The following is an 18565-nucleotide window of genomic DNA, read 5'->3' as shown; positions in this document are numbered from 1 at the left end:
CTGTGCAGGGACCTGTTCATCAGATTCCGACAAGGGCTTAATGATTCGGAATAATGCAGGATGTGAAAAATATGGATCTGGCGAACATCCCACAAGTCATCCTGCCAGTTATCTGTATCCAAGGACATTTTTTAGGCATGTGGTCCTAATTAAGATACTCATATTTATTCAGGCCTCTCAAAAGTGCTTCTCAGGTTTTAATATGCACTGAATCACCTGGAGATTTGTTTCAAGTAGGTGATCGAGGCTCTAGGGCAGTGTTCCCAAATTTTTCCTTTTTTTTTTTTTTTCAACCACTTGGTCAGTTTGCGGGGGTGGGGAAGGGTAGGATGGGGAGACATCTGTATTTATTCTTTTAGAGCTTGGGGTCTCACTCTGGGCTCAAGCGATTCGCCCGCGTAGCTGGGCCTACAGGTGCGCACCGCTGCGCCAGGATAGTGGTTCCCAAACTTTTCTGCGCATTGAAATCACCTAGGAAGTTTCCAAAAATACTGATGCCTGTTTCCTACCCCCAGAAATTGTGATTTAATTGGTCCAAGTATGCTCTAGGCTTCGGAATTTTGTAAAGCTCTCCACGTGAATCCGAGCTTAGGAACCTCTGAACTGGGACTTGCAGCAGAAGCATGTAGAGCATGCAAGGAAACGAAACCACACAGGACACACTAGTAATGTGGCGACAGGCTAACTTAAATTATGTAAGGCTAGTGCTTGCCGTAGTGTACTGGAGGACGGGAAACAAGTCCCATTTAAGCAGTGCCTCGGGATTTGAGTTGCCTGTGAAACGCAGTAGCATTTGCCGAGGACGCAGAATCCCCCACCTCTCATCCAGGGTGGGCCGCGGCGGGTCCTCCTGGCGCATGCGCGATCTCCCGGAGCATGCGCAGCAGCGGCGCCGACGTGGGGCGGGGCCTGGTGACCGCGCGCGCTTCCGGAAGTGTGCCGGCGTCCCACGAAGGTTCCGCCGGGAGCAGTGGTCCGGACGCGCTGGTTCCCGGCACGTGTCTCGGCACGTGGCAGCGCGCCTGGCTCGGGGCTTGGAGGCGCCGGCGCCCTGGATCCGCCGGCCATGGTCGCCGAGTCGGTGTCGTCCCTGACCATCGCCGACGCGTTCATCGCAGCCGGCGAGAGCCCAGCTCCGACCCCGCCGCGCCCCGCGCTTCCCAGGAGGTTCATCTGCTCCTTCCCTGACTGCAGCGCCAATTACAGCAAAGCCTGGAAGCTTGACGCGCACCTGTGCAAGCACACGGGGGAGGTGAGGGGGGCGAGGCTGCCAACCCTGGGCCTAGGGATGGCGCGTGGCCCCCGGGTAGCCACTGCAGTCGTGGCCAGGGCCGCAGGCCCCGCTGTGCGGCGCGTTCAGCTTTGATATCCAGGACTTAGGGAAGGAGCTGAGGAAGTAGACAAGAAGTTCTAGGACCTTCGTTCTGCGACGTTGATATCCATGCCAGGGGCTCGGGGCTTACTAAGCAATCATTTCCCCTTCTTTGATCGTGAGTCTCGGCCAGTCAAGTGCCTCCCGTAATCTGCAAATAAGTGCGAGGTTTGAGGGGGCACACCACTACTAGACACCTGTCAAATGCTGGTCCCTAGAGCTGGTACAGAAGATGGGTTACATGTACCGGGGGTCGTGAAAGCAGCATGTGCTCATTTCTTCATAACTCCACACTGGAGAGAGCAGTGAGCAAAACAGGCAAACCCAGGGTTTCTGCTGCCGTGGACCTTCGTTCCTGGGTCGAGCCGACCACAGGATAGGTGGGAATGGCATGCAGTGTTGTGGTCAGGAAAGGCCTCTCTGTGTGAGCCGTATAAGAAGGAAGGATCTAGCCTTGCAGACATTTGAGTTGGGCAGAGAGAACACAAAGGGAGCCTGTGGCCCTCGGGGTGGGAGGCACGGGGGTGTGTTTAGGTGCGGAGATCACCATATGAGGTCTGAGAAGTAGGCCCATTAGGAGTTTGGATTTTCTTCTGAGGGCAGGAGAATGTCAGATACCATGATATGACGTGGCAGCCCATGTCACACACAAGTGAGGAAAACGAGGGTCATGGAGGTCAAGGAATCGGCCCAGCTTCCCAGTTTTTGGCAGAGCTAGGCTTCACACTGCCTCAGCTTAAAGCCCTTAGTTTCTTAAACCACTGGGCTGCAGTCCATACCTTTGCCCCTTGCACCTCCTCTAATTTATGGGCCACCTTCTCCAGGTGTCCTCCTAGGCCTCATTCCTTACCCTCTGCAGCACTGGAAGGCCGACCGCTTCCTCCTAGAGACCTCTGGTTCTTTTCCTCTTCCTCGTCTGCGCTTTTCATTGGGTCCTCTTCTGCCCTCTGCATTTTCCACCCCGCCCAGCTCCCTCTTGCAGTCTTACATAGCCACTGGCACCACTCATAACATCCTTCATGCTTTGCCCCTCTGCCCTTCCTCTTGCCCGTTCTAGCTTCTCAATTCTGGGCTCTGTATTACCAGTAAATCCATGTAAGAGCTTGCCTTTCCTTTTAGACCGGTGTGCTATATTTTGGATACTGGCGCTACCAGTTTCCTTAATACAGGTTGAAAAACTTGGAGTCATCTTTGTTGTCCCAAATCTCTCATGCAGATTAATTTGACAAATGTTTATTGAGCCTACTCCACGCCTGCCGCTGTGCAAGGTTCTGTGGCTCCGCCCCTGGTGGTATATAGCTCACTGTGCTCCCGTTTGCTTGTTTTGCTCCTAGTACTCTCATGGAGGCCTTGGTGCCTCCCTCCTGGACGCCTTGGTAGTATGCTTTTCATAGTTCGATGCACCAAACTGGTTATTTGGGGTGTGTGTTTGGCTTTTACTGTAGGTTCAAAATGAGTCACCCCCTCCCAACTCCTGGGTCACAAAAGGTGGTTGCATTTAGGGTGTTGAGCTGTTTTCTTTGCTTCGCCCTGGCACCTGTGAGCTTTTTCAGGTGTGACACACTTTCCTAAAGCTGTGCTTGGCATGATCTTAGCACAGACCCTGGGCTTGTCTGGGGTGAGACAGGCCTCCCTCGTTCCTCTGCCCTAGGCTTGCTTTTTTACATGTTAAATCATGCGGTGGCAGGGATCCATGCAGACAAGCCATGCTAACAGCCAGGGCGTCTTTAAGAGGGGGTTGCTGTGAAAGCCTGCTGCCGGGTTGGGAGCAGGTTAAAAATGCTATGCCTGCTTATTTTAAATGCTGTTCATGGAACAAAAATCTGTGTAGTGACTTTGTGAGAAGTTGTGGTTATGTTGTGTAACTTTGTGCAGGAACACTGCGTCTTGCAGCGGGTGCACAGCTCTTACTGAGTAGAAACTACCTCTTCATAGGAAGCCTGTGGCCTTAACACTGGGCAGTTTAAGCTTTTAAATAATACCAGTTACTAACTAGTGCAAGAGTGACACGCTTTTTCTTTTTTCCTGCTAGAGACCATTTGTTTGTGACTATGAAGGGTGTGGCAAGGCCTTCATCAGGGACTACCATCTGAGCCGCCACATTCTGACTCACACTGGAGAAAAGCCATTTGTGTAAGTAGAGACCTGTTTTTAGGCTTTTGAAGTGGGTTGTGTTGGGCATATAGACCCAGTAAGAAGATTGATTGTTAACTCACGAGATCAGGAATGTGAAGCCTGGCAGGGCGCGGTGGCTCATGCCTGTAATCCCAGCACTTTGGGAGGCAGAGACGGGCAGATCACTTGAACCCAGGAGTTTGAGACAAACCTGGGTAACATGGTGAAACCCCGTATATACAAAAATACAAAAATGAGTCAGGGGTGGTGATTTGTGCCTGTAATCCTAGCTACCCAGGAGGCTGAGCTAAAATGCTCATGGGTGGGGACAAGCTAAAGTATAGCAACACAATGGGATACCCTACAGCCAGGAAAATGAATGCAGATGCTCTCTGCAAAGCCATGAGAAAATCACCAGGGCACTTTAATTGAAAAACTAAGGTGCAGAAGAGCCCTCTTTAGGCTACCTATATGTGTGTGAAAAAGCTAGGGGGTGGGGGAGGGGTGAGTAGTGGGTGTTGGGTAGGCAGGAAGCAACTATATTTGTGTTTGTTCCTATTTGTAAAGAAGTCTTAAAAGTTACATAACAAAACTAAAAATGTCATCTGTTTTGGGAGCAGTGGGGGATCCTGGCCAAGTAGGGGGTGGGGATGGTAGGAAATGCCATGCAACCAGGAACTACTGGACGTGACTCTTCCAGCTCACGATCTAACCCAGACCCTGCCCCTCTTCAGCTATAGATCCCCGTTTCCCACTGCTCACTGGACAGTGCTACTTGGCTATCTCTGTGTCTTCTTAAATTCCATGTGGTAGGCTGGGTGTGGTGGCTCATGCCTGTAATCCCAGCACTTTGAGAGGCTGAGGTGGGAGGATTGCTTTGAGGCCAGGAGTTCAGGCTGGGCAAGATGGTCAGGTCCATCTCTATTAAAAAAATAAAAAAATAAAAAATTCCACATGGCCCAAATTTGTCACAGTCAAACTGAGCTCACTTTTCTCTTTGATCTTCTCTCATGTTCTTGTCTGGAGAGGTGGCCTCGCTGTCTGTCCAGTGACCCATAGCAAAGATAAGGCAGCTCCCTGGACTCTCCATTCTTTCTCCCATCCCTTGCAACATGTGGGTTGCCAGGTTCTGTAACTGACCCATCAGATCCAGCAGCCACTGTCTTATCTCGGTCCCTTCCTCTGGCTGGAATGACAGTCTGCAGGCCAGCCCTCTCCCCCAGTGCCCTCCCGTGTGCTTCCCTTAAAGCTGTGCAGTGCTTTCAAGCACGGCCTACATGTGAAGTCCAGGTTCCAAGTGTGTCCTACAATGACCTGTGTGATTTGGCCCTTTTCTGCTTATCTTGCCCCATTTGCTTGACTTGCAGGCATGAAGTTGTGGTCCAGCTGTGCTAACTAACCAGCCCCCTCTCCAAGTGTGCCGGGGTCTCTCACTCCTACTTGGGTCTTGTCAGGACTCTTCCTGGCCTGTCCTCCTGCCCCACACTCGGTTGGGTTAGATGCCTGTGTCAGGTTTAGAGTGAAGAATGGCAGGAAACCCAGCACAAGAGACGCTTAAACAAGATGGGCTCTTTGTCTTGTGTGGCTGAAATACAGAAATACAGAGGCAGGAGCTCTGGAGCCCCTTCTAACTGGTCTCTGCCATCCTCATCTTGGGCTTTAACCTCACTGTGATGCCTGTTGGGGCCCAGCTGTCGCATAAGCATGCCACTGGCAGGAAGGAGGAAAGGGCATAAGAGGCATGCCCCCTTATTTAGAGACTCTGTGGGGGTTGAGCAGGATGGGCTGGACTCAGCCATGAGCCGCCCTAATTGCAGGGGAGGCCGGAGAGTGCGCTTTCTGTCGGCCACCTGCCCAGCTAACACTCAGCATTCTGTCCCTGCAGTTAGGGGGGCTTCTAGGGTCTCTGCCACAGCGCCCCTCCCATTTGTGGGCCTCTGCACTGTGCCTCCCATGGTCAATGCTGGCTTGTCTCTGCTTGGCCCTAGGAATGGGACAGTGCCTGCCTCAGGGTTATCAATGAGTGATGGCTAAGATTGAGGCTGGGAAAGGAAGTCCTGCTTCATCCCTCAAGCTTACGAAGGCTCACCACAAGAGGCACAAGTTTTCTTTTGGGGAAAAAAAAAACAAAAACCGAAAAAAGATTTAGATCATTCAAAGCCAAGATGTCAAGATAAGGGGAACTAGAATGGTTTGATAAGCCAGAGAACATAATGGTTATGGTTCTGCTCTAAGTATCTGTTTTACCTCTAATGATAAGCCAAGACAAGTTTTATTGAGGCCTTTCTGGAAATCCAGTTTATAATGACATGCCAAGCAGCATTAAGGTGGTCAGATTGTAAGCTGAGAATAATTTATCTTAAGCATGATTTAGGCCTAGTGTAGGCTTTTGGGACTAGTGTATTTCACCTTCCTATCTGCCCAGTGTGTATAAAAGATGACTGATGTAGTGTGTATAATTTCAGAAGCCTAATATGAAAAAGCATTTTATTACATGATAGTCGTCAGGTTGAGAGGTCTATGTGGTATGGCTTAACACTCTGGAATTCGCTAAGACTATTTTATAGTATTACTATTCTTTGGAATAATTAGCTTTTATAAAGTGGGAAGATATATGTGTTTTAAAACTTCTTTTCCCTTGGTTTATTAATATTTTGGTTTGTATAACTTACAGTTGTGCAGCTAATGGCTGTGATCAAAAATTCAACACAAAATCAAACTTGAAGAAACATTTTGAACGCAAACATGAAAATCAACAAAAACAATATATAGTAAGTATGATTTTATATGCTTAAATTTTTTGAGTATTTTTACACTTACTGCCTATGTTTCTGACATTTTCAGCCAGGTGCGGTGGCTCAAGCCTATAATCGTAGCTTGAGGCCAGGAATTTGAGACCAGCCTGGGAAACATAGTGAAATGCTGTCTCTGAAAAAAAAAAACAAAAACAGAAAACAAAACAAAAAATTTTGGGGTAACAGAGACCCTGTCTCTAAAAAATAAAAGTGAAAAATAAAGTTTTCGTCAACCAAATTTTGTCTGTCAAATGTCTGAATTTACTTAATGCCATCATAATGATAAAGGTTTTATTTTGGAAGCAAACATTGTGCAAATTAAAGTGTATTGGGAGACTATTCCAACTGAAACAGTTTTGCTTTTCCAAATATTATGATTCTTCAGACCTTTTTGAGATAAAGCAGAATTTTACAGTAACAAAATGGGTGAAAGCAGAAATTTTATATAATCTCCAAAATTGTTTTATCTTGAGGATTCTGTTATGAACTGTTGATTTCGTTTGACTTTCCATAAGACTAACGAGCCTTTACAATTTACAATTTAACAGTGCAGTTTTGAAGACTGTAAGAAGACCTTTAAGAAACATCAGCAGCTGAAAATCCATCAGTGCCAGCATACCAATGAACCTGTCTTCAAGTAGGTACTTCATGTGGCTGAAAATGCCTGGATTCTAGGTGTGAATAAGATTGGAAATGCAAGGGTGGTGGTGAGCATTGTTTCATGTTTTTTGGCCATTTGTATATCTTTTGAGAAATGTCTGTTCATATCCTTTGCCCACTTTTTGATGGATTATTTGTTTTTTTCTTGCTGATTTGAGTTCCCTGTAGATTCTGGATATACATTCTTTATTGGATGCATAATGTGCCAGTATTTTCTCCCACTCTGTGGGTTGTCTGTTTACTCTGATGGTTATTTCTTTTGCTGTGCAGAAGCTTTTTAGTTTAATTAGGTCCCATTTATTTCTATTTTTGTTGCATTTGCTTTCAGGGTCTTAGTAAGAATTCTTTGCCTAGGCTGATGTCCAGAAGTTTTTCCAATGTTTTCTTCTTGAATTTTTAGTTTCAGGTCATAAACTTAATTTGAGTTGATTTTTGTATAAGGTGAGAGGGATCCAGTTTTTCCAGCACCATTTATTGAATAGGGAGTCCTTTCCCCAGTTTATATGCTTTGTTGAAGATCAGTTGGCTGTATTTGGCTTTATTTCTGTTTTGTTCCATTGGTCTAAGTGCCTATTTTTAAACCAGTACCACCCTGTTTTGGTAACTGTAGCCTCGTAGTATAATCTGAAGTCTGGTCAAAGGAAAAGAAGTCACTATATGAAAAAGACACATGCACACGTTTATAGCAGCACAGTTCACAATTGCAAATACATGGAGCCAATTTAAGTGCCCATCAACCAATGAGGAGATAAAGAAAACGTGATGTATATACACCATGGAATACTACACAGCCATAAAAGTGATCGAAATGATGTCTTTTGCAGCAGCTTGGATGGAGCTGGAGGCCATTATTCTCAGTGAAGTAACTCAGGAATGGAAAACCAAATACCATAGTTTTCACTAAGTGGGCACTAAACTATGAGGACAAAAAGACAGTGATTTAATGCACTTTGGGGACTTGGGGTGGGGAGTTTGGGAAGGGGGGTGAGGGATGAAAGACTACATATTGGGTACAGTGTATGCTGCTTGAGTGATGGTGTGCTAAAATCTCAGCACCACTATAGGATTCATCCATGTAACGAAAAAACACTTGTAACCCCAAAAGCCATTGAAATTTAAAGCAACGGTGGGACAAATCTTCTGAAAGCTTCCTAATCAACATTTTTCTGTTAATATGTACTGCATATGCATATTTATATATTGGGAGCATTTTAAAGGTTTACTTTGCTCTAAAAGAAATATTTAATGTGTTTCAAAATAATTTTTGAGATTATTCTAGTCGTGGTTAAGCTTAAAGGCTGAGAAATTACTTAACTAATCAAATAGAGCCTGTGCAACTATATGAAATGTCATTATGGAGACACTCATTATGCTTTTCCTGTAGAACAAAACAAGTAATTGGGTTTATCTGCAGTTAGGGTTTTTTGAGTAACATGAGGGGGGCTGGACAAGTTGGGTAGACCTGCAAAAGGGCCAGCGGCTCTCTGCATGGCTCTGGCCATCCGGCACTTTCCCTTGGCTTGCACAGGCTGCCCTGTGCCTTGGAGTTGCTGCAGTGACCCTGCCTATCCTTGCTTGTGGGTCTGCTGCTGCTGCTTTGCTGCTGATGGCTTTAGCACAGAGGGGGCCGGTGCTTTTTATTGCTCACCAGAGGCAGATGCATCTACTGCTGTGCTGTCTTGCACACCCCCTGTGCAGCATCATTAGGAAAGCTAGACATAAGTGATTCAGAATGGCTTAGGGGTTTACCTAAGCCAAGTCAGATAACCTCTTGAAGTATCTTTTTGTAGCCACGAAAGCAGAGTATATTTCCGGAGGTATAAAGATGAAAACTGTTTAAATGGGTCAAAAAAAGTAACGTGACTTTTTTTTCCAACAGTTTGTTTTGCCCTAAAGCTGGTCAAATAACTTGAATCTCACCTGTGATGAGGTCTACATTTTAACATGGGTTTGGAATGGGAAGAGGCAAGACTTTGGTGGGAGAAACAGGACAAAGTGCCATTGACCTTGAGCGGAGTTCTCTGTGAAAATGGATTGGCTAATACCTCATGTGTTGCCAATGCAGGTGTACCCAGGAAGGATGTGGGAAACACTTTGCGTCACCCAGCAAGCTGAAACGACATGCCAAGGCCCACGAGGGTGTGTACGGACAGCCTGGGTGTGCTCCTCTGAGGGGGATGCCAAATCCTGGGCGCCTTTGAATCTGTTCTTTGATCATGCTGAAAAGATGGGAACCCTGTGGCAGGGGACACCATCCTGCTTATTTGGGTCTTACACTCTTGTCCAAAGAGGCACTGTATATGTCTGTTTTTCCACTACTGTATCATTGCTGTTCACGTGTAATGTGTTGTTTGTTCACAACAACAAGCGCCTGGTTGCACATTACACTGACGAATGTGCTGATGCTCCAGCCATGGCTTTGATGCTTCTGTTATTTTTAACCTCTTCTATTAATATTTACTGCCTGTGCCATTCTTTTCCTTGTTGGCCATTCACAAGGCTTGGATAATAGTGTGACATTTTGAGAGCCATCAGATGTTACATTTCTCAAAAAAAAAAAAAAAAAAAAAAAAGACTTGATTATATTAACTATTTGAATCTATGATCTGTTTCCTTGAGGGATTTTTGCTAATCTGTATTTCAATTTCCCAGGTCCTAGAATTTATGATTTTTTTTTTTTTTTTAAGAGGTTAGTAGCTAACAGTGAGAGGGAGCCTCATTGTTTTTAGTTTCTAGTTGGGTGGAACTCAGCCCTGCTGTTGTATACTTATTAATCCCATTTTAGTGCTTTGCACATTGTTATTCAGTGTTTTTCTCTGGGTCCTTCCAGTTTATTTTCTTCCTTAGCTGTACTCTTTTAAAAAAAAAAATTTTTTTTTTTTTGTGATAAAGTTAAAATGTAATGTACCCTACTTTTTTTGTGCAGTATGACACTTACAAGATGGCCAGACTAGAGGAAGCCAGAGGTGGGCATGGTAACACTACTGAAAAGTTGGTGGTGTGCCACGGACAAGGGACTGACCGCAGAGTATGTTTGCTGAGGAAAATAGAGGCAAGGATAGAGCAGGCAGGAGAAGGGAAATGAGACATGGAGATAGGAGGTTAAAGCAGTTGGGAGTCCATACACAGCCCACTCAACTTCCTGAGAACGCTTCAAGAGGGAAAGGCATCCTTCCTGTGAAGTTTGCCAATTCCGTGATCACGCTGAGAAGATGGGAACTCTGTGAAGTTTGCTTCACAGGAAGGTAAAATCCTTAAAGGGAGGCACCTTGCTGTGCCACTGTTCAGTTTTACTATAACGTCAATCTTTTTTTAGTTTTTATTCCCACCTCAAGAGGCTGAGTTGAATACTATTAGGCGGGGAATGGAAAATTATATAGGCACCTAAGTTTCCTTTCTAGTTATGGTCAGTGTTTATGCTGAGTATTCATGACAGACAATGCACCGATTTTTTTAATAGGCTATGTATGTCAAAAAGGATGTTCCTTTGTGGCAAAAACATGGACGGAACTTCTGAAACATGTGAGAGAAACCCATAAAGGTAAGGCAGGCATGAATGGCAGGCATGGTGTAAATGTTTGTCCCCACAGAACTGATTTAGTGCTTTTCAAGAGTGAAATGCTGTGTGCTTTAAAGTAAAAGGGTTTCTCTATGATATTTTGTGAAGTGCTGGGTATGATGTTGTTGGAAAGGTGAGCAGAGCTGTGCCAGGTCTCTGAGCCACCCCACCATGCACAATTAGCATGCTGAAGGCGGTGGCAGGTCTGTAGTGAAGAATTTCGGGAGGCACTGCTGTTCTGTGGGACCGCCTGGGAAATAGTACCCCGCATACTGGGGGACAAGGAAGGACACTCTTTGGTCTGTTTCATTTTCTGTACCTCCCCACAGTCACCTTCCTGAGAGCCCTGCCTCTTGACAAGTGAACAATGACTGTGTGGCATTTAAGAACTTCAGAGAATTGAGACAAACTTCCTAGGTGATAAAAACTGGGGTTGTTTCCTTGGGAATTTCTGATTTGTATATAGTGATCAGGTTTCAGGCACTGAATGTTACTTATATATTAGGTATTTTTTCTAAATGGTAATATCTGGGGAAATTGGTGAAATTTTTCTCTGCCCCACCAGAGGAAATACTATGTGAAGTATGCCGGAAAACATTTAAACGCAAAGATTACCTTAAGCAACACATGAAAACTCATGCCCCAGAAAGGGATGTATGTCGCTGTCCAAGAGAAGGCTGTGGAAGAACCTACACAACTGTGTTTAATCTCCAAAGCCATATCCTCTCCTTCCATGAGGAAAGCCGCCCTTTTGTGTGTGAACATGCTGGCTGTGGCAAAACATTTGCAATGAAAGTAAGCACTCACCCTCATACTCATGGTCCTATAGTCTATGCTTTCACAACACGGTTTTCATATTAATATTTAATAACTTTCCCTTTCATTGTAGCAAAGTCTCACTAGGCATGCTGTTGTACATGATCCTGACAAGAAGAAAATGAAGCTCAAAGTAAGTTGAAACTACTCAGGCAAGCTTAGTTTTCAAGTGGAAATTGTTTAAAGCCAGAAGGAGTCTGTTTGGAATTCTTTTCAGCTGCTTTACTGTTTGAGTCTGCACTACTGTTGAAGACTTTACTTCCTCATAAAGCAATGTTATATACTATATCTGCTGGTACATACGACTATCGTAAAATTAACTCAGACAATTTTGATTCTGAATTCTAATCGTGTGTCTTCCTTACTCCCAAAGGTCAAAAAATCTCGTGAAAAACGGAGTTTGGCCTCTCGTCTCAGTGGATATATCCCTCCCAAAAGGAAACAAGGGCAAGGCTTATCTTTGTGTCAAAACGGAGAGTCACCCAACTGTGTGGAAGACAAGATGCTCTCGACAGTTGCAGTACTTACCCTCAGCTAAGAACTGCACTGCTTTGTTTAAAGGACCACAGACTGAGGAGCGAGCTTTCTCTCAGAGCATACTTTTCTTTATTAAAATTACTGATGCAGAACATTTGATTCCTTATCGTTTCCATGGTCTTTGTTCAAAGTGTCTCTTTCCTGGGTCTCTTGAGTTTCTCTATAGGCCTTCTCCTCATTTTTGCTCAAAGCACGAAGAACACACATTAAAGCTTTTCCTCCTTGAACAGCTTGTGGCTTAGATGAGAATGTAGCTATTCCAGGCATAGTCTGGAGTATTTGATGAAATATCTCCTCCTAAAAAAGGGAAACAGCCAAAGATTAATTTAAAATCAGAGGCTTTGGTGCTTTCTAGTGTTCTGCTTGAACATTCACAAAAACCGGCACCCTTGCATTGCTGCTGTCGGTTAAGTGATTAGCTAATCAGTTCATATGTATCTGGTTAAGTTGACTGAAATCTGTACAATAACACCATGTAACTAAACTGACATGCTGAATGCTTCCTAATTTTAAATCTCCACTTTGTCATGGCACTAAGAGGCTACGTTTGGCTCAGATTACCCTCTCCCCCAAACAGAAAGCACTAGGTTTGGGCATTGGCAAAATACCTCCTCATCCCCAAGGTGTCAGCCGAGCAGTTCCCAGCACTCTCTACTGCCCCTAACAGAGTCTCTCTCAGTGACTGAAACAAATGGATACCTGGGCTCAAGAAATTCTGAATCAGCTGGGTTGGGACCTATGCTTAAGTGACCCTATTGTGGAGCTGGATTACTAAGGATACCCTTAGTGGATGATAAAGTTATCTAACTTTAAAAAAAAAAGCAAAATAGGTATTCCATAAACTTATGGGATTGGAAACTACACACTTTCTAGAAGACAGTCTACGTAATTAATGCCCCTCATAAGTACAAAGAAGAAACAAGATCAATCTATAAAGTTTCTAATTTTCCTGTTTAAGGGTTATTCTACAATTTATAAAACAATAGTATATTGCTTTTAAAGAATAAAACTTTTCATATGGCAAAATACACTGTAATGGAAACTATATCTACAGTATGCTTAGTTTTGAAAAGCAAACTAGAAAGCTGTTAACATCACTGGGTGGAAGAATTACCAGTCACTTTGTCTTTATATTTCAGATTTTCTACAATTTTTTTTTTTTTTTTTTTTGAGAAGATGCTTGCTCTGTCCACCCAGGCTGGAGTGCAGTGGCGCGATCTCGGCTCACTGCAAGCTCTGCCTCCCGGGTTCACGCCATTCTCCTGCCTCAGCTTCCCCAGTAGCCGGGACTACAGGCGCCCGCCACCACGCCCGGCTAATTTTTTGTATTTTTAGTAGAGACGGGGTTTCACCATGTTAGCCAGGTTGGTCTCGATCTCCTGATCTCGTGATCTGCCCACCTTGGCCTCCTAAAGTGCTGGGATTACAGGCGTGAGCCACTGCGCCTGGCCTACAATTGTATTTTTAGATCAGAAGACCAAAAGCACGAGCAGTGGCTTGTACCTTCTTTACTTACCATTTCATCTTCTGGCACGTCCACATTTTTTCCTTTCTTTATAGTAATCCGGACTAGGTGTTTTTTCTTAATCCACTGCTGAATCTGTTTAGTCTTTGTATCCAAATCATGTTGTCCAATATTTGAAGACAAAGTCAGTTCCTTTCTCAGGGTTGGTCCTGGTTTGAAACAGATAGGGTGCAAGGACTACTGACTAGTCCACTGTGAACCCTGAACTTCCCAACATGCCCATCGCAAAATCCTAGGTTGCCACCTGACAGTCTTCTCGTCTGGCTTTCAGTTTCACAGACCAGTAAATGTCTTTTCAAATGGGGGAGATAAACATAAAGGTACCAATTTTTTACCTGCCCTGGAAGGGTACTTAAAATCTGAAATGCTTCCAATTATTGTTAACCATCGTTTGTTGAAAGAACACCAAGACAGTCGTTTAAAGGATCAAGTTCGGCTTCATGGTGCACTTAATATCCTTATCTATCAGCTGTGGGTTGGCATCTGGGAGTGCTCTACCCACTCCTTTTGAGATGCTCTCCTTGCTACTAAGGGGTCAGCCAGACTGTTGGACAGGTAAGGGTCCCTGTGTCCTGTGTTCATGCCCTCTGTCTCCAGAAATCCTGCCTACTGGAAAATTATAGAGAAGGAACCGGCTACTCAATAAAGGTGTTGGGACAATTGAGTTTATAGATGACAAAAAGGTCTCCCCAGATGTACTAATGTTCTACAGGTGAAAAATACAACTTTAAAACAAATAGAAGAAAAGACAGAATGGTTTGTGATCTCAGGATAGGGGAAGGAATTCATTAAGGAAAAAAAAGGCAAAAAAAAGTGAAAAATCTAACTGGGATAAGGTTTTTTGCATCATACACAACAGAGAACCCTATAAATCAGGAAGAAAAACCATCTATGTAGAAAAAGGAATATAAACAGGCAATTCACAGAAGAAAAAAGATAGTGAAATACACATTAATTTCTCACCATTAAAATGACAAATGAGGGAGGAGGTAGAGAAACTGCATACACTGCTGCTGAGAGCAGTTTGATCCATTTAGGTTCACAGACCCTAGAGTATGCACCAGGGTTCATCATAAAGATTGGGGGCCAGGTGTGCTGGCTCACGCCTATAATCCTGACACTTTGGGAGGCTGAAGCAGGCAGATCGTTAGAGCTCAGGAGTTCAAGACCTGAGCAACATAGCGAGACCCCATCTCTACAGAAAAAAAAAAAAAAAGAGCCAGGCATGGTGGTGTGTGCCTGTGGTCCCAGCTGCGTGGGAGGCAGAGGTGGGAGGATTGCTGGATCCCAGTAGATAAGAGGCTGCAGTGAGCCGAAATCACACCACTGCACTCCAGCCTGGACAACAGAGCAAGACCGGTTTTTTTGTTTTTTGTTTTTAAACACAGGGTCTCGCTCTGTCACCCAGGCTGAAGTGCAGTGGCATGATAATGGTTCTTAACTGCAGCCTTTGCCTCTTAGGCTCAAGTGATCCTCCCACCTCAGCCTCCCGAGTAGCTGGGATCACAGGTTTGCACCACTACACCTTGGTAATTTTAAAATTTTTTGTAGAGATGGGGTTTTGCTATATTGCCCAGGCTGGTATTGAATTCCTGAGCTCAAGCCATCCACCTGCCTTGGCCTCCCAAAGTGCTGGGATTACAGGCGTGAGCCACCACGCCCAGTAACTTTTTTTTTTTTTAAGTGACATAGTTTGATGTCATTATCCTCCCTGGTTGGTCTCTTCTGAATATTGTTTTCCAGTCAACATCCTTGTTAAATGTGACATTACAAAACTGAGCCGCAGATAACGTGGTTTTCTGAAGGCACACAACCTCACGATGCAGTGCTGGGAGCAGTCATCTGATGCCTGTCCCCGTGCGCCATCCACTGAACTTTCATAACGATTAGCACTGTTTAGGAACTATGAAAAACAAACATCTTTGCTTAATATCCAATTCATGACTTCTGTGAGGCTTAAATGACAAGTGCCTTGTCAAGTGACTGGTTGTATATCTAAGAGTGTTGCTACCGATATTGTAACAAAATGCTTTGGCATGGGAGATGCTCTGTCAATCACTTTAGAGTTTAAAAGGTGCTTCCAGGCCGGGTGCAATGGCTCACGCCTGTAATCCCAGCACTTTGGGAGGCCGAGGAGGGCAGATTACTTGAGGCCAGGAGTTCAAGACCAGCCTGGCCAACATGGTGAAACCCCCTCTCTATTAAAAATACAAAAATTAGCTGGGCGTGGTGGCGGGCGCCTTTAATCCCAGCCACTGGGGAGGCTAAGGCAGGAGAATCGCTTGAGCCTGGGAGGCGGAGGTTGCAGTGAGCACACATCGCACCACTGCACTCCAGCCTGGGCGGCAGGCAGAGACTCGTCTCAAAAAAATAAAAAGGTGCCTCCAGATAATTAACCGAACACCTCCACTTTAGAGTTGAAGAAGGGGAAGAAAAACAAAAGGAGGGAGGTTAAATGAATGGCCCAGCAGAGGGCAGAGGGCAGGGAACTTGAACGTACCCCTCCCAATCTCACTCCACTTCACCCATCAGCTACTCAGCTTGCCGCGGCATTGGGAGAAGGCCACAGGGCAGGGGAAAGAGTTCTCTTCACTTTGGTTTGTTTGCCTGGTTTCTCCCACATTTTACACAGGTTTAAAGGGAAGAGACAACGGGCAGGGTATTATGGAAAAACAGGGAAAAAAAGGGAACAGGAGTAAGTGCAGGATGAAGGAGGAAAGACAGACTGGGAATGGTGGTAGAATCGTGGATTTTCTAGTTTTTCATTTCCCTATTGTCACAGGCACCTTGACAAATGCTAGAATTTAAACTGCTGATTTGTAGCCCTTAAAGGATTCAGGGAGCCAACAGCAAAATACCTACCAGTTTTGGGGCTCGCCTTCTCCATCTCCCTCAGCCTCTGCCGTTCCTGGAGGATCTGCAATCCTGTCATGAGCTGGTACTCTGCAGGTTCTATGCTGGTGTTCCTTTCAACCAGTCGCAGGTCTCGCTCATCCATAAGTCTAATCACATTTGCTCGGTGCATGTTTCCCAAGTCATTGCCCTTCTCATCAAATAAGTGAATAATTCGCTGACTAATTTTTCTTCCAACGTTACTAAAAACTGTTTTATTCTTTTTTTTCTTTTTTCCTTCATTCTGGGTGTCTTCAGCAGTACTAAAGGCTTTTGCATGAATTAGGAAGGAGAGTCTTGGGGGAGAAGCAATAGGGGATGACTGTGCTGGTGCTGTCTTTTGCACGATGTGTTTACCAAAACGTCTAATGCAACTATTTTCAGACTTGACAGTTTGTAGTGTTAACCTCTTTAGAAAAAGAGCAGCCATCCTAAGAAAGTAGTAAGAAGAGTTCATTAAAATTCAATCACTTATTCCCTTGGTCTGACATTGCGGTACATGGCAGGGTGTGTGTGAGGTTGTGGAGGCTGTAACTGCAAGTGTGAGGGAAATGCTGTTCTCTAGACTTTCAGATCCACACACAGGAAGTCTACACTGATAAAGTGGACTAGCAGGTGACTCTGGCCAGACTAACTCATGGTGGTACTGTCCCCAAGACAAGTGGCTATTAGAATAAACCGGATTTACATAGCATTTTGGTTTCACTTTTTTTTTTTTTCTGTACACATGATCTCATTTGACTACTTAGTTGACCCCTGAACAACTTGGGAGTTAGGGAAACAGACCCCCTGTGCAGTTGAAAATCTGTGTATAACTTTGACTCCTCGAAAACTTACTAATAGCTTACTGTTGACTGAAAGACTTATGAATAACATAAGCAGTTGATTAACACGTATTTTGTATGCCATATGTATTATATACTGTATTCTTACAATACAGCAAGCTAGAGAAAAGAAATGTCATTAAGAAAATCACAAAGAAGAGAAAATATATTTACTATTAAGTGGAAGTGGATCACCATAAAGGTCTTCATCCTCATTGTCTTCACATCAAGTAGGCTGAGGAGGAGGAGCAAGAGGAGGGGTTGGTCTTCTCTCAGGGGTGGCAAAGGTGGAGGAAAATCCACATATATGTGGACCCCATGCAGTTCAAACCTGTGTTGTTCTAGGGTCAACTGTATTTCTCATGCATCTTGTAGTGCCCACTCCAAAAGCGAATATCATCTTAGGGGTTTATTTATGAGGATGCAGTACATAAAATGCTTGGTGATTCATAAACACCAATTGATAAACTTCTAATATAATTAACTGTTAACAATTTTTCAATACATCTGATGGTATATAGCAGATAGGAACACACTATGGGAAAGGGACCTCTCCAGGAAGGAAGCCAGCCCACTGCAAGAATAACTGAGACTGTCAGAAAACACTGTGATACAAATCAAAGTGCTGACCTCATAAACTATAAAGATCATTCTCAAGGTAAGGCAGGTATTAATTACTACCAAATGTTAACAGAGGCACGTATGGTGACAGTGGTTTTACTTCATGGTTATGAGACTGAATTTGAAGCACTTAAAAATGGCACATTCATTTTTTAATTGCTTTTCTGTCCTTCCATTCATGCATTTGGTAAATCTTAGAAGTACAGGCTGAAAGAGTGCCGAGAGGACCCATTCATGTCATCTAGGGCATGCTAAGAATAATTAAGAGAATCACAAACTTGGAGAGGTGTGACTTGTCAAAGATGAAAGAGGAAAACAGAAGGTGTCTTCAGGGTGCTTCTCAAAGAATGGTCCCAGAATCTCCTGCGGTGTTTAAAACTGGAAGTTCCCTCTGGTCCCTGGCTTTGAGCCCACCGGGCTGTACAACCCACTGATCTCTCACCTGTCATGTTCAAGAGTGATATGCAAAAAAATATGGTAAATTAAACAGAAAGTGATGGACATGCATATTCTCAACACCCTCCTTACCTAGTTTGGTAACACCCAACACTCTTAATTTATAGCTCTGGTGCCAATCTCTTCTCTGAGTTCCACACCTGTAGGGTTAACCGCCTACCCAACCTCTCCACTTAGATATGTAATAGTCATTGAGGATTAATGTGTCCAAAGTTCAATGCTTTGCCTTCCACGCAAAACTTGCTCCTCCCTCAGCCTTCCCTGTCTCATGTAATGGCAACATATTCTTCTGGTTGCTCAGGCCAAAAATACCAACGTTATCCTTGACTCTTTATTTTCTCTCAGCAACCCATCCGCAAAACCTACCGTTCAACCAGTATAACCACTTCTCAC

The 18565-nt window shown here is 44.4% G+C and overlaps 2 protein-coding genes across 8 annotated transcripts in view; one reads left to right on the top strand and one right to left on the bottom strand.

Moving 5' to 3' along the window:
* The first annotated feature begins 876 nt into the window (after positions 1–876).
* On the top strand, positions 877–11953 carry GTF3A (general transcription factor IIIA). Its single transcript, XM_032150582.1, is given in 10 exon segments — positions 877–987; positions 989–1252; positions 3405–3505; positions 6162–6258; positions 6831–6919; positions 9008–9081; positions 10403–10483; positions 11067–11296; positions 11391–11450; positions 11691–11953. Coding segments are annotated over 10 exon segments (1272 nt in total). The 3' UTR covers positions 11856–11953.
* MTIF3 (mitochondrial translational initiation factor 3) overlaps positions 11901–18565 on the bottom strand; it is a 67849-nt gene continuing 61184 nt past the window's right edge. For 5 of the 7 annotated variants that reach the window (XM_058437735.1, XM_032150583.2, XM_032150587.2 and 2 more), the window contains 3 exons: positions 16242–16702; positions 13371–13528; positions 11901–12151 (listed from right to left, as the gene is read on the bottom strand). In XM_058437735.1, the coding sequence (XP_058293718.1) occupies positions 11933–12151; positions 13371–13528; positions 16242–16701 (837 nt within the window). In that variant the 5' untranslated portion in view covers position 16702 and the 3' untranslated portion in view covers positions 11901–11932. Of the gene's footprint in view, positions 12152–13370; positions 13529–16241; positions 16703–17994; positions 18159–18565 lie in introns of all 7 variants that reach the window. The other 2 variants (XM_032150584.2, XM_032150586.2) reach the window with 1 other exon arrangement.

Source organism: Hylobates moloch, unplaced genomic scaffold (genome assembly GCF_009828535.3).
Source record: "Hylobates moloch isolate HMO894 unplaced genomic scaffold, HMol_V3 SCAFFOLD_4, whole genome shotgun sequence".
Taxonomy (NCBI): Eukaryota; Metazoa; Chordata; class Mammalia; order Primates; family Hylobatidae; genus Hylobates; species Hylobates moloch.
The sequence above is the reverse complement of the archived record's forward strand: the minus strand, read 5'-3'. Positions and strand labels throughout refer to the sequence as shown.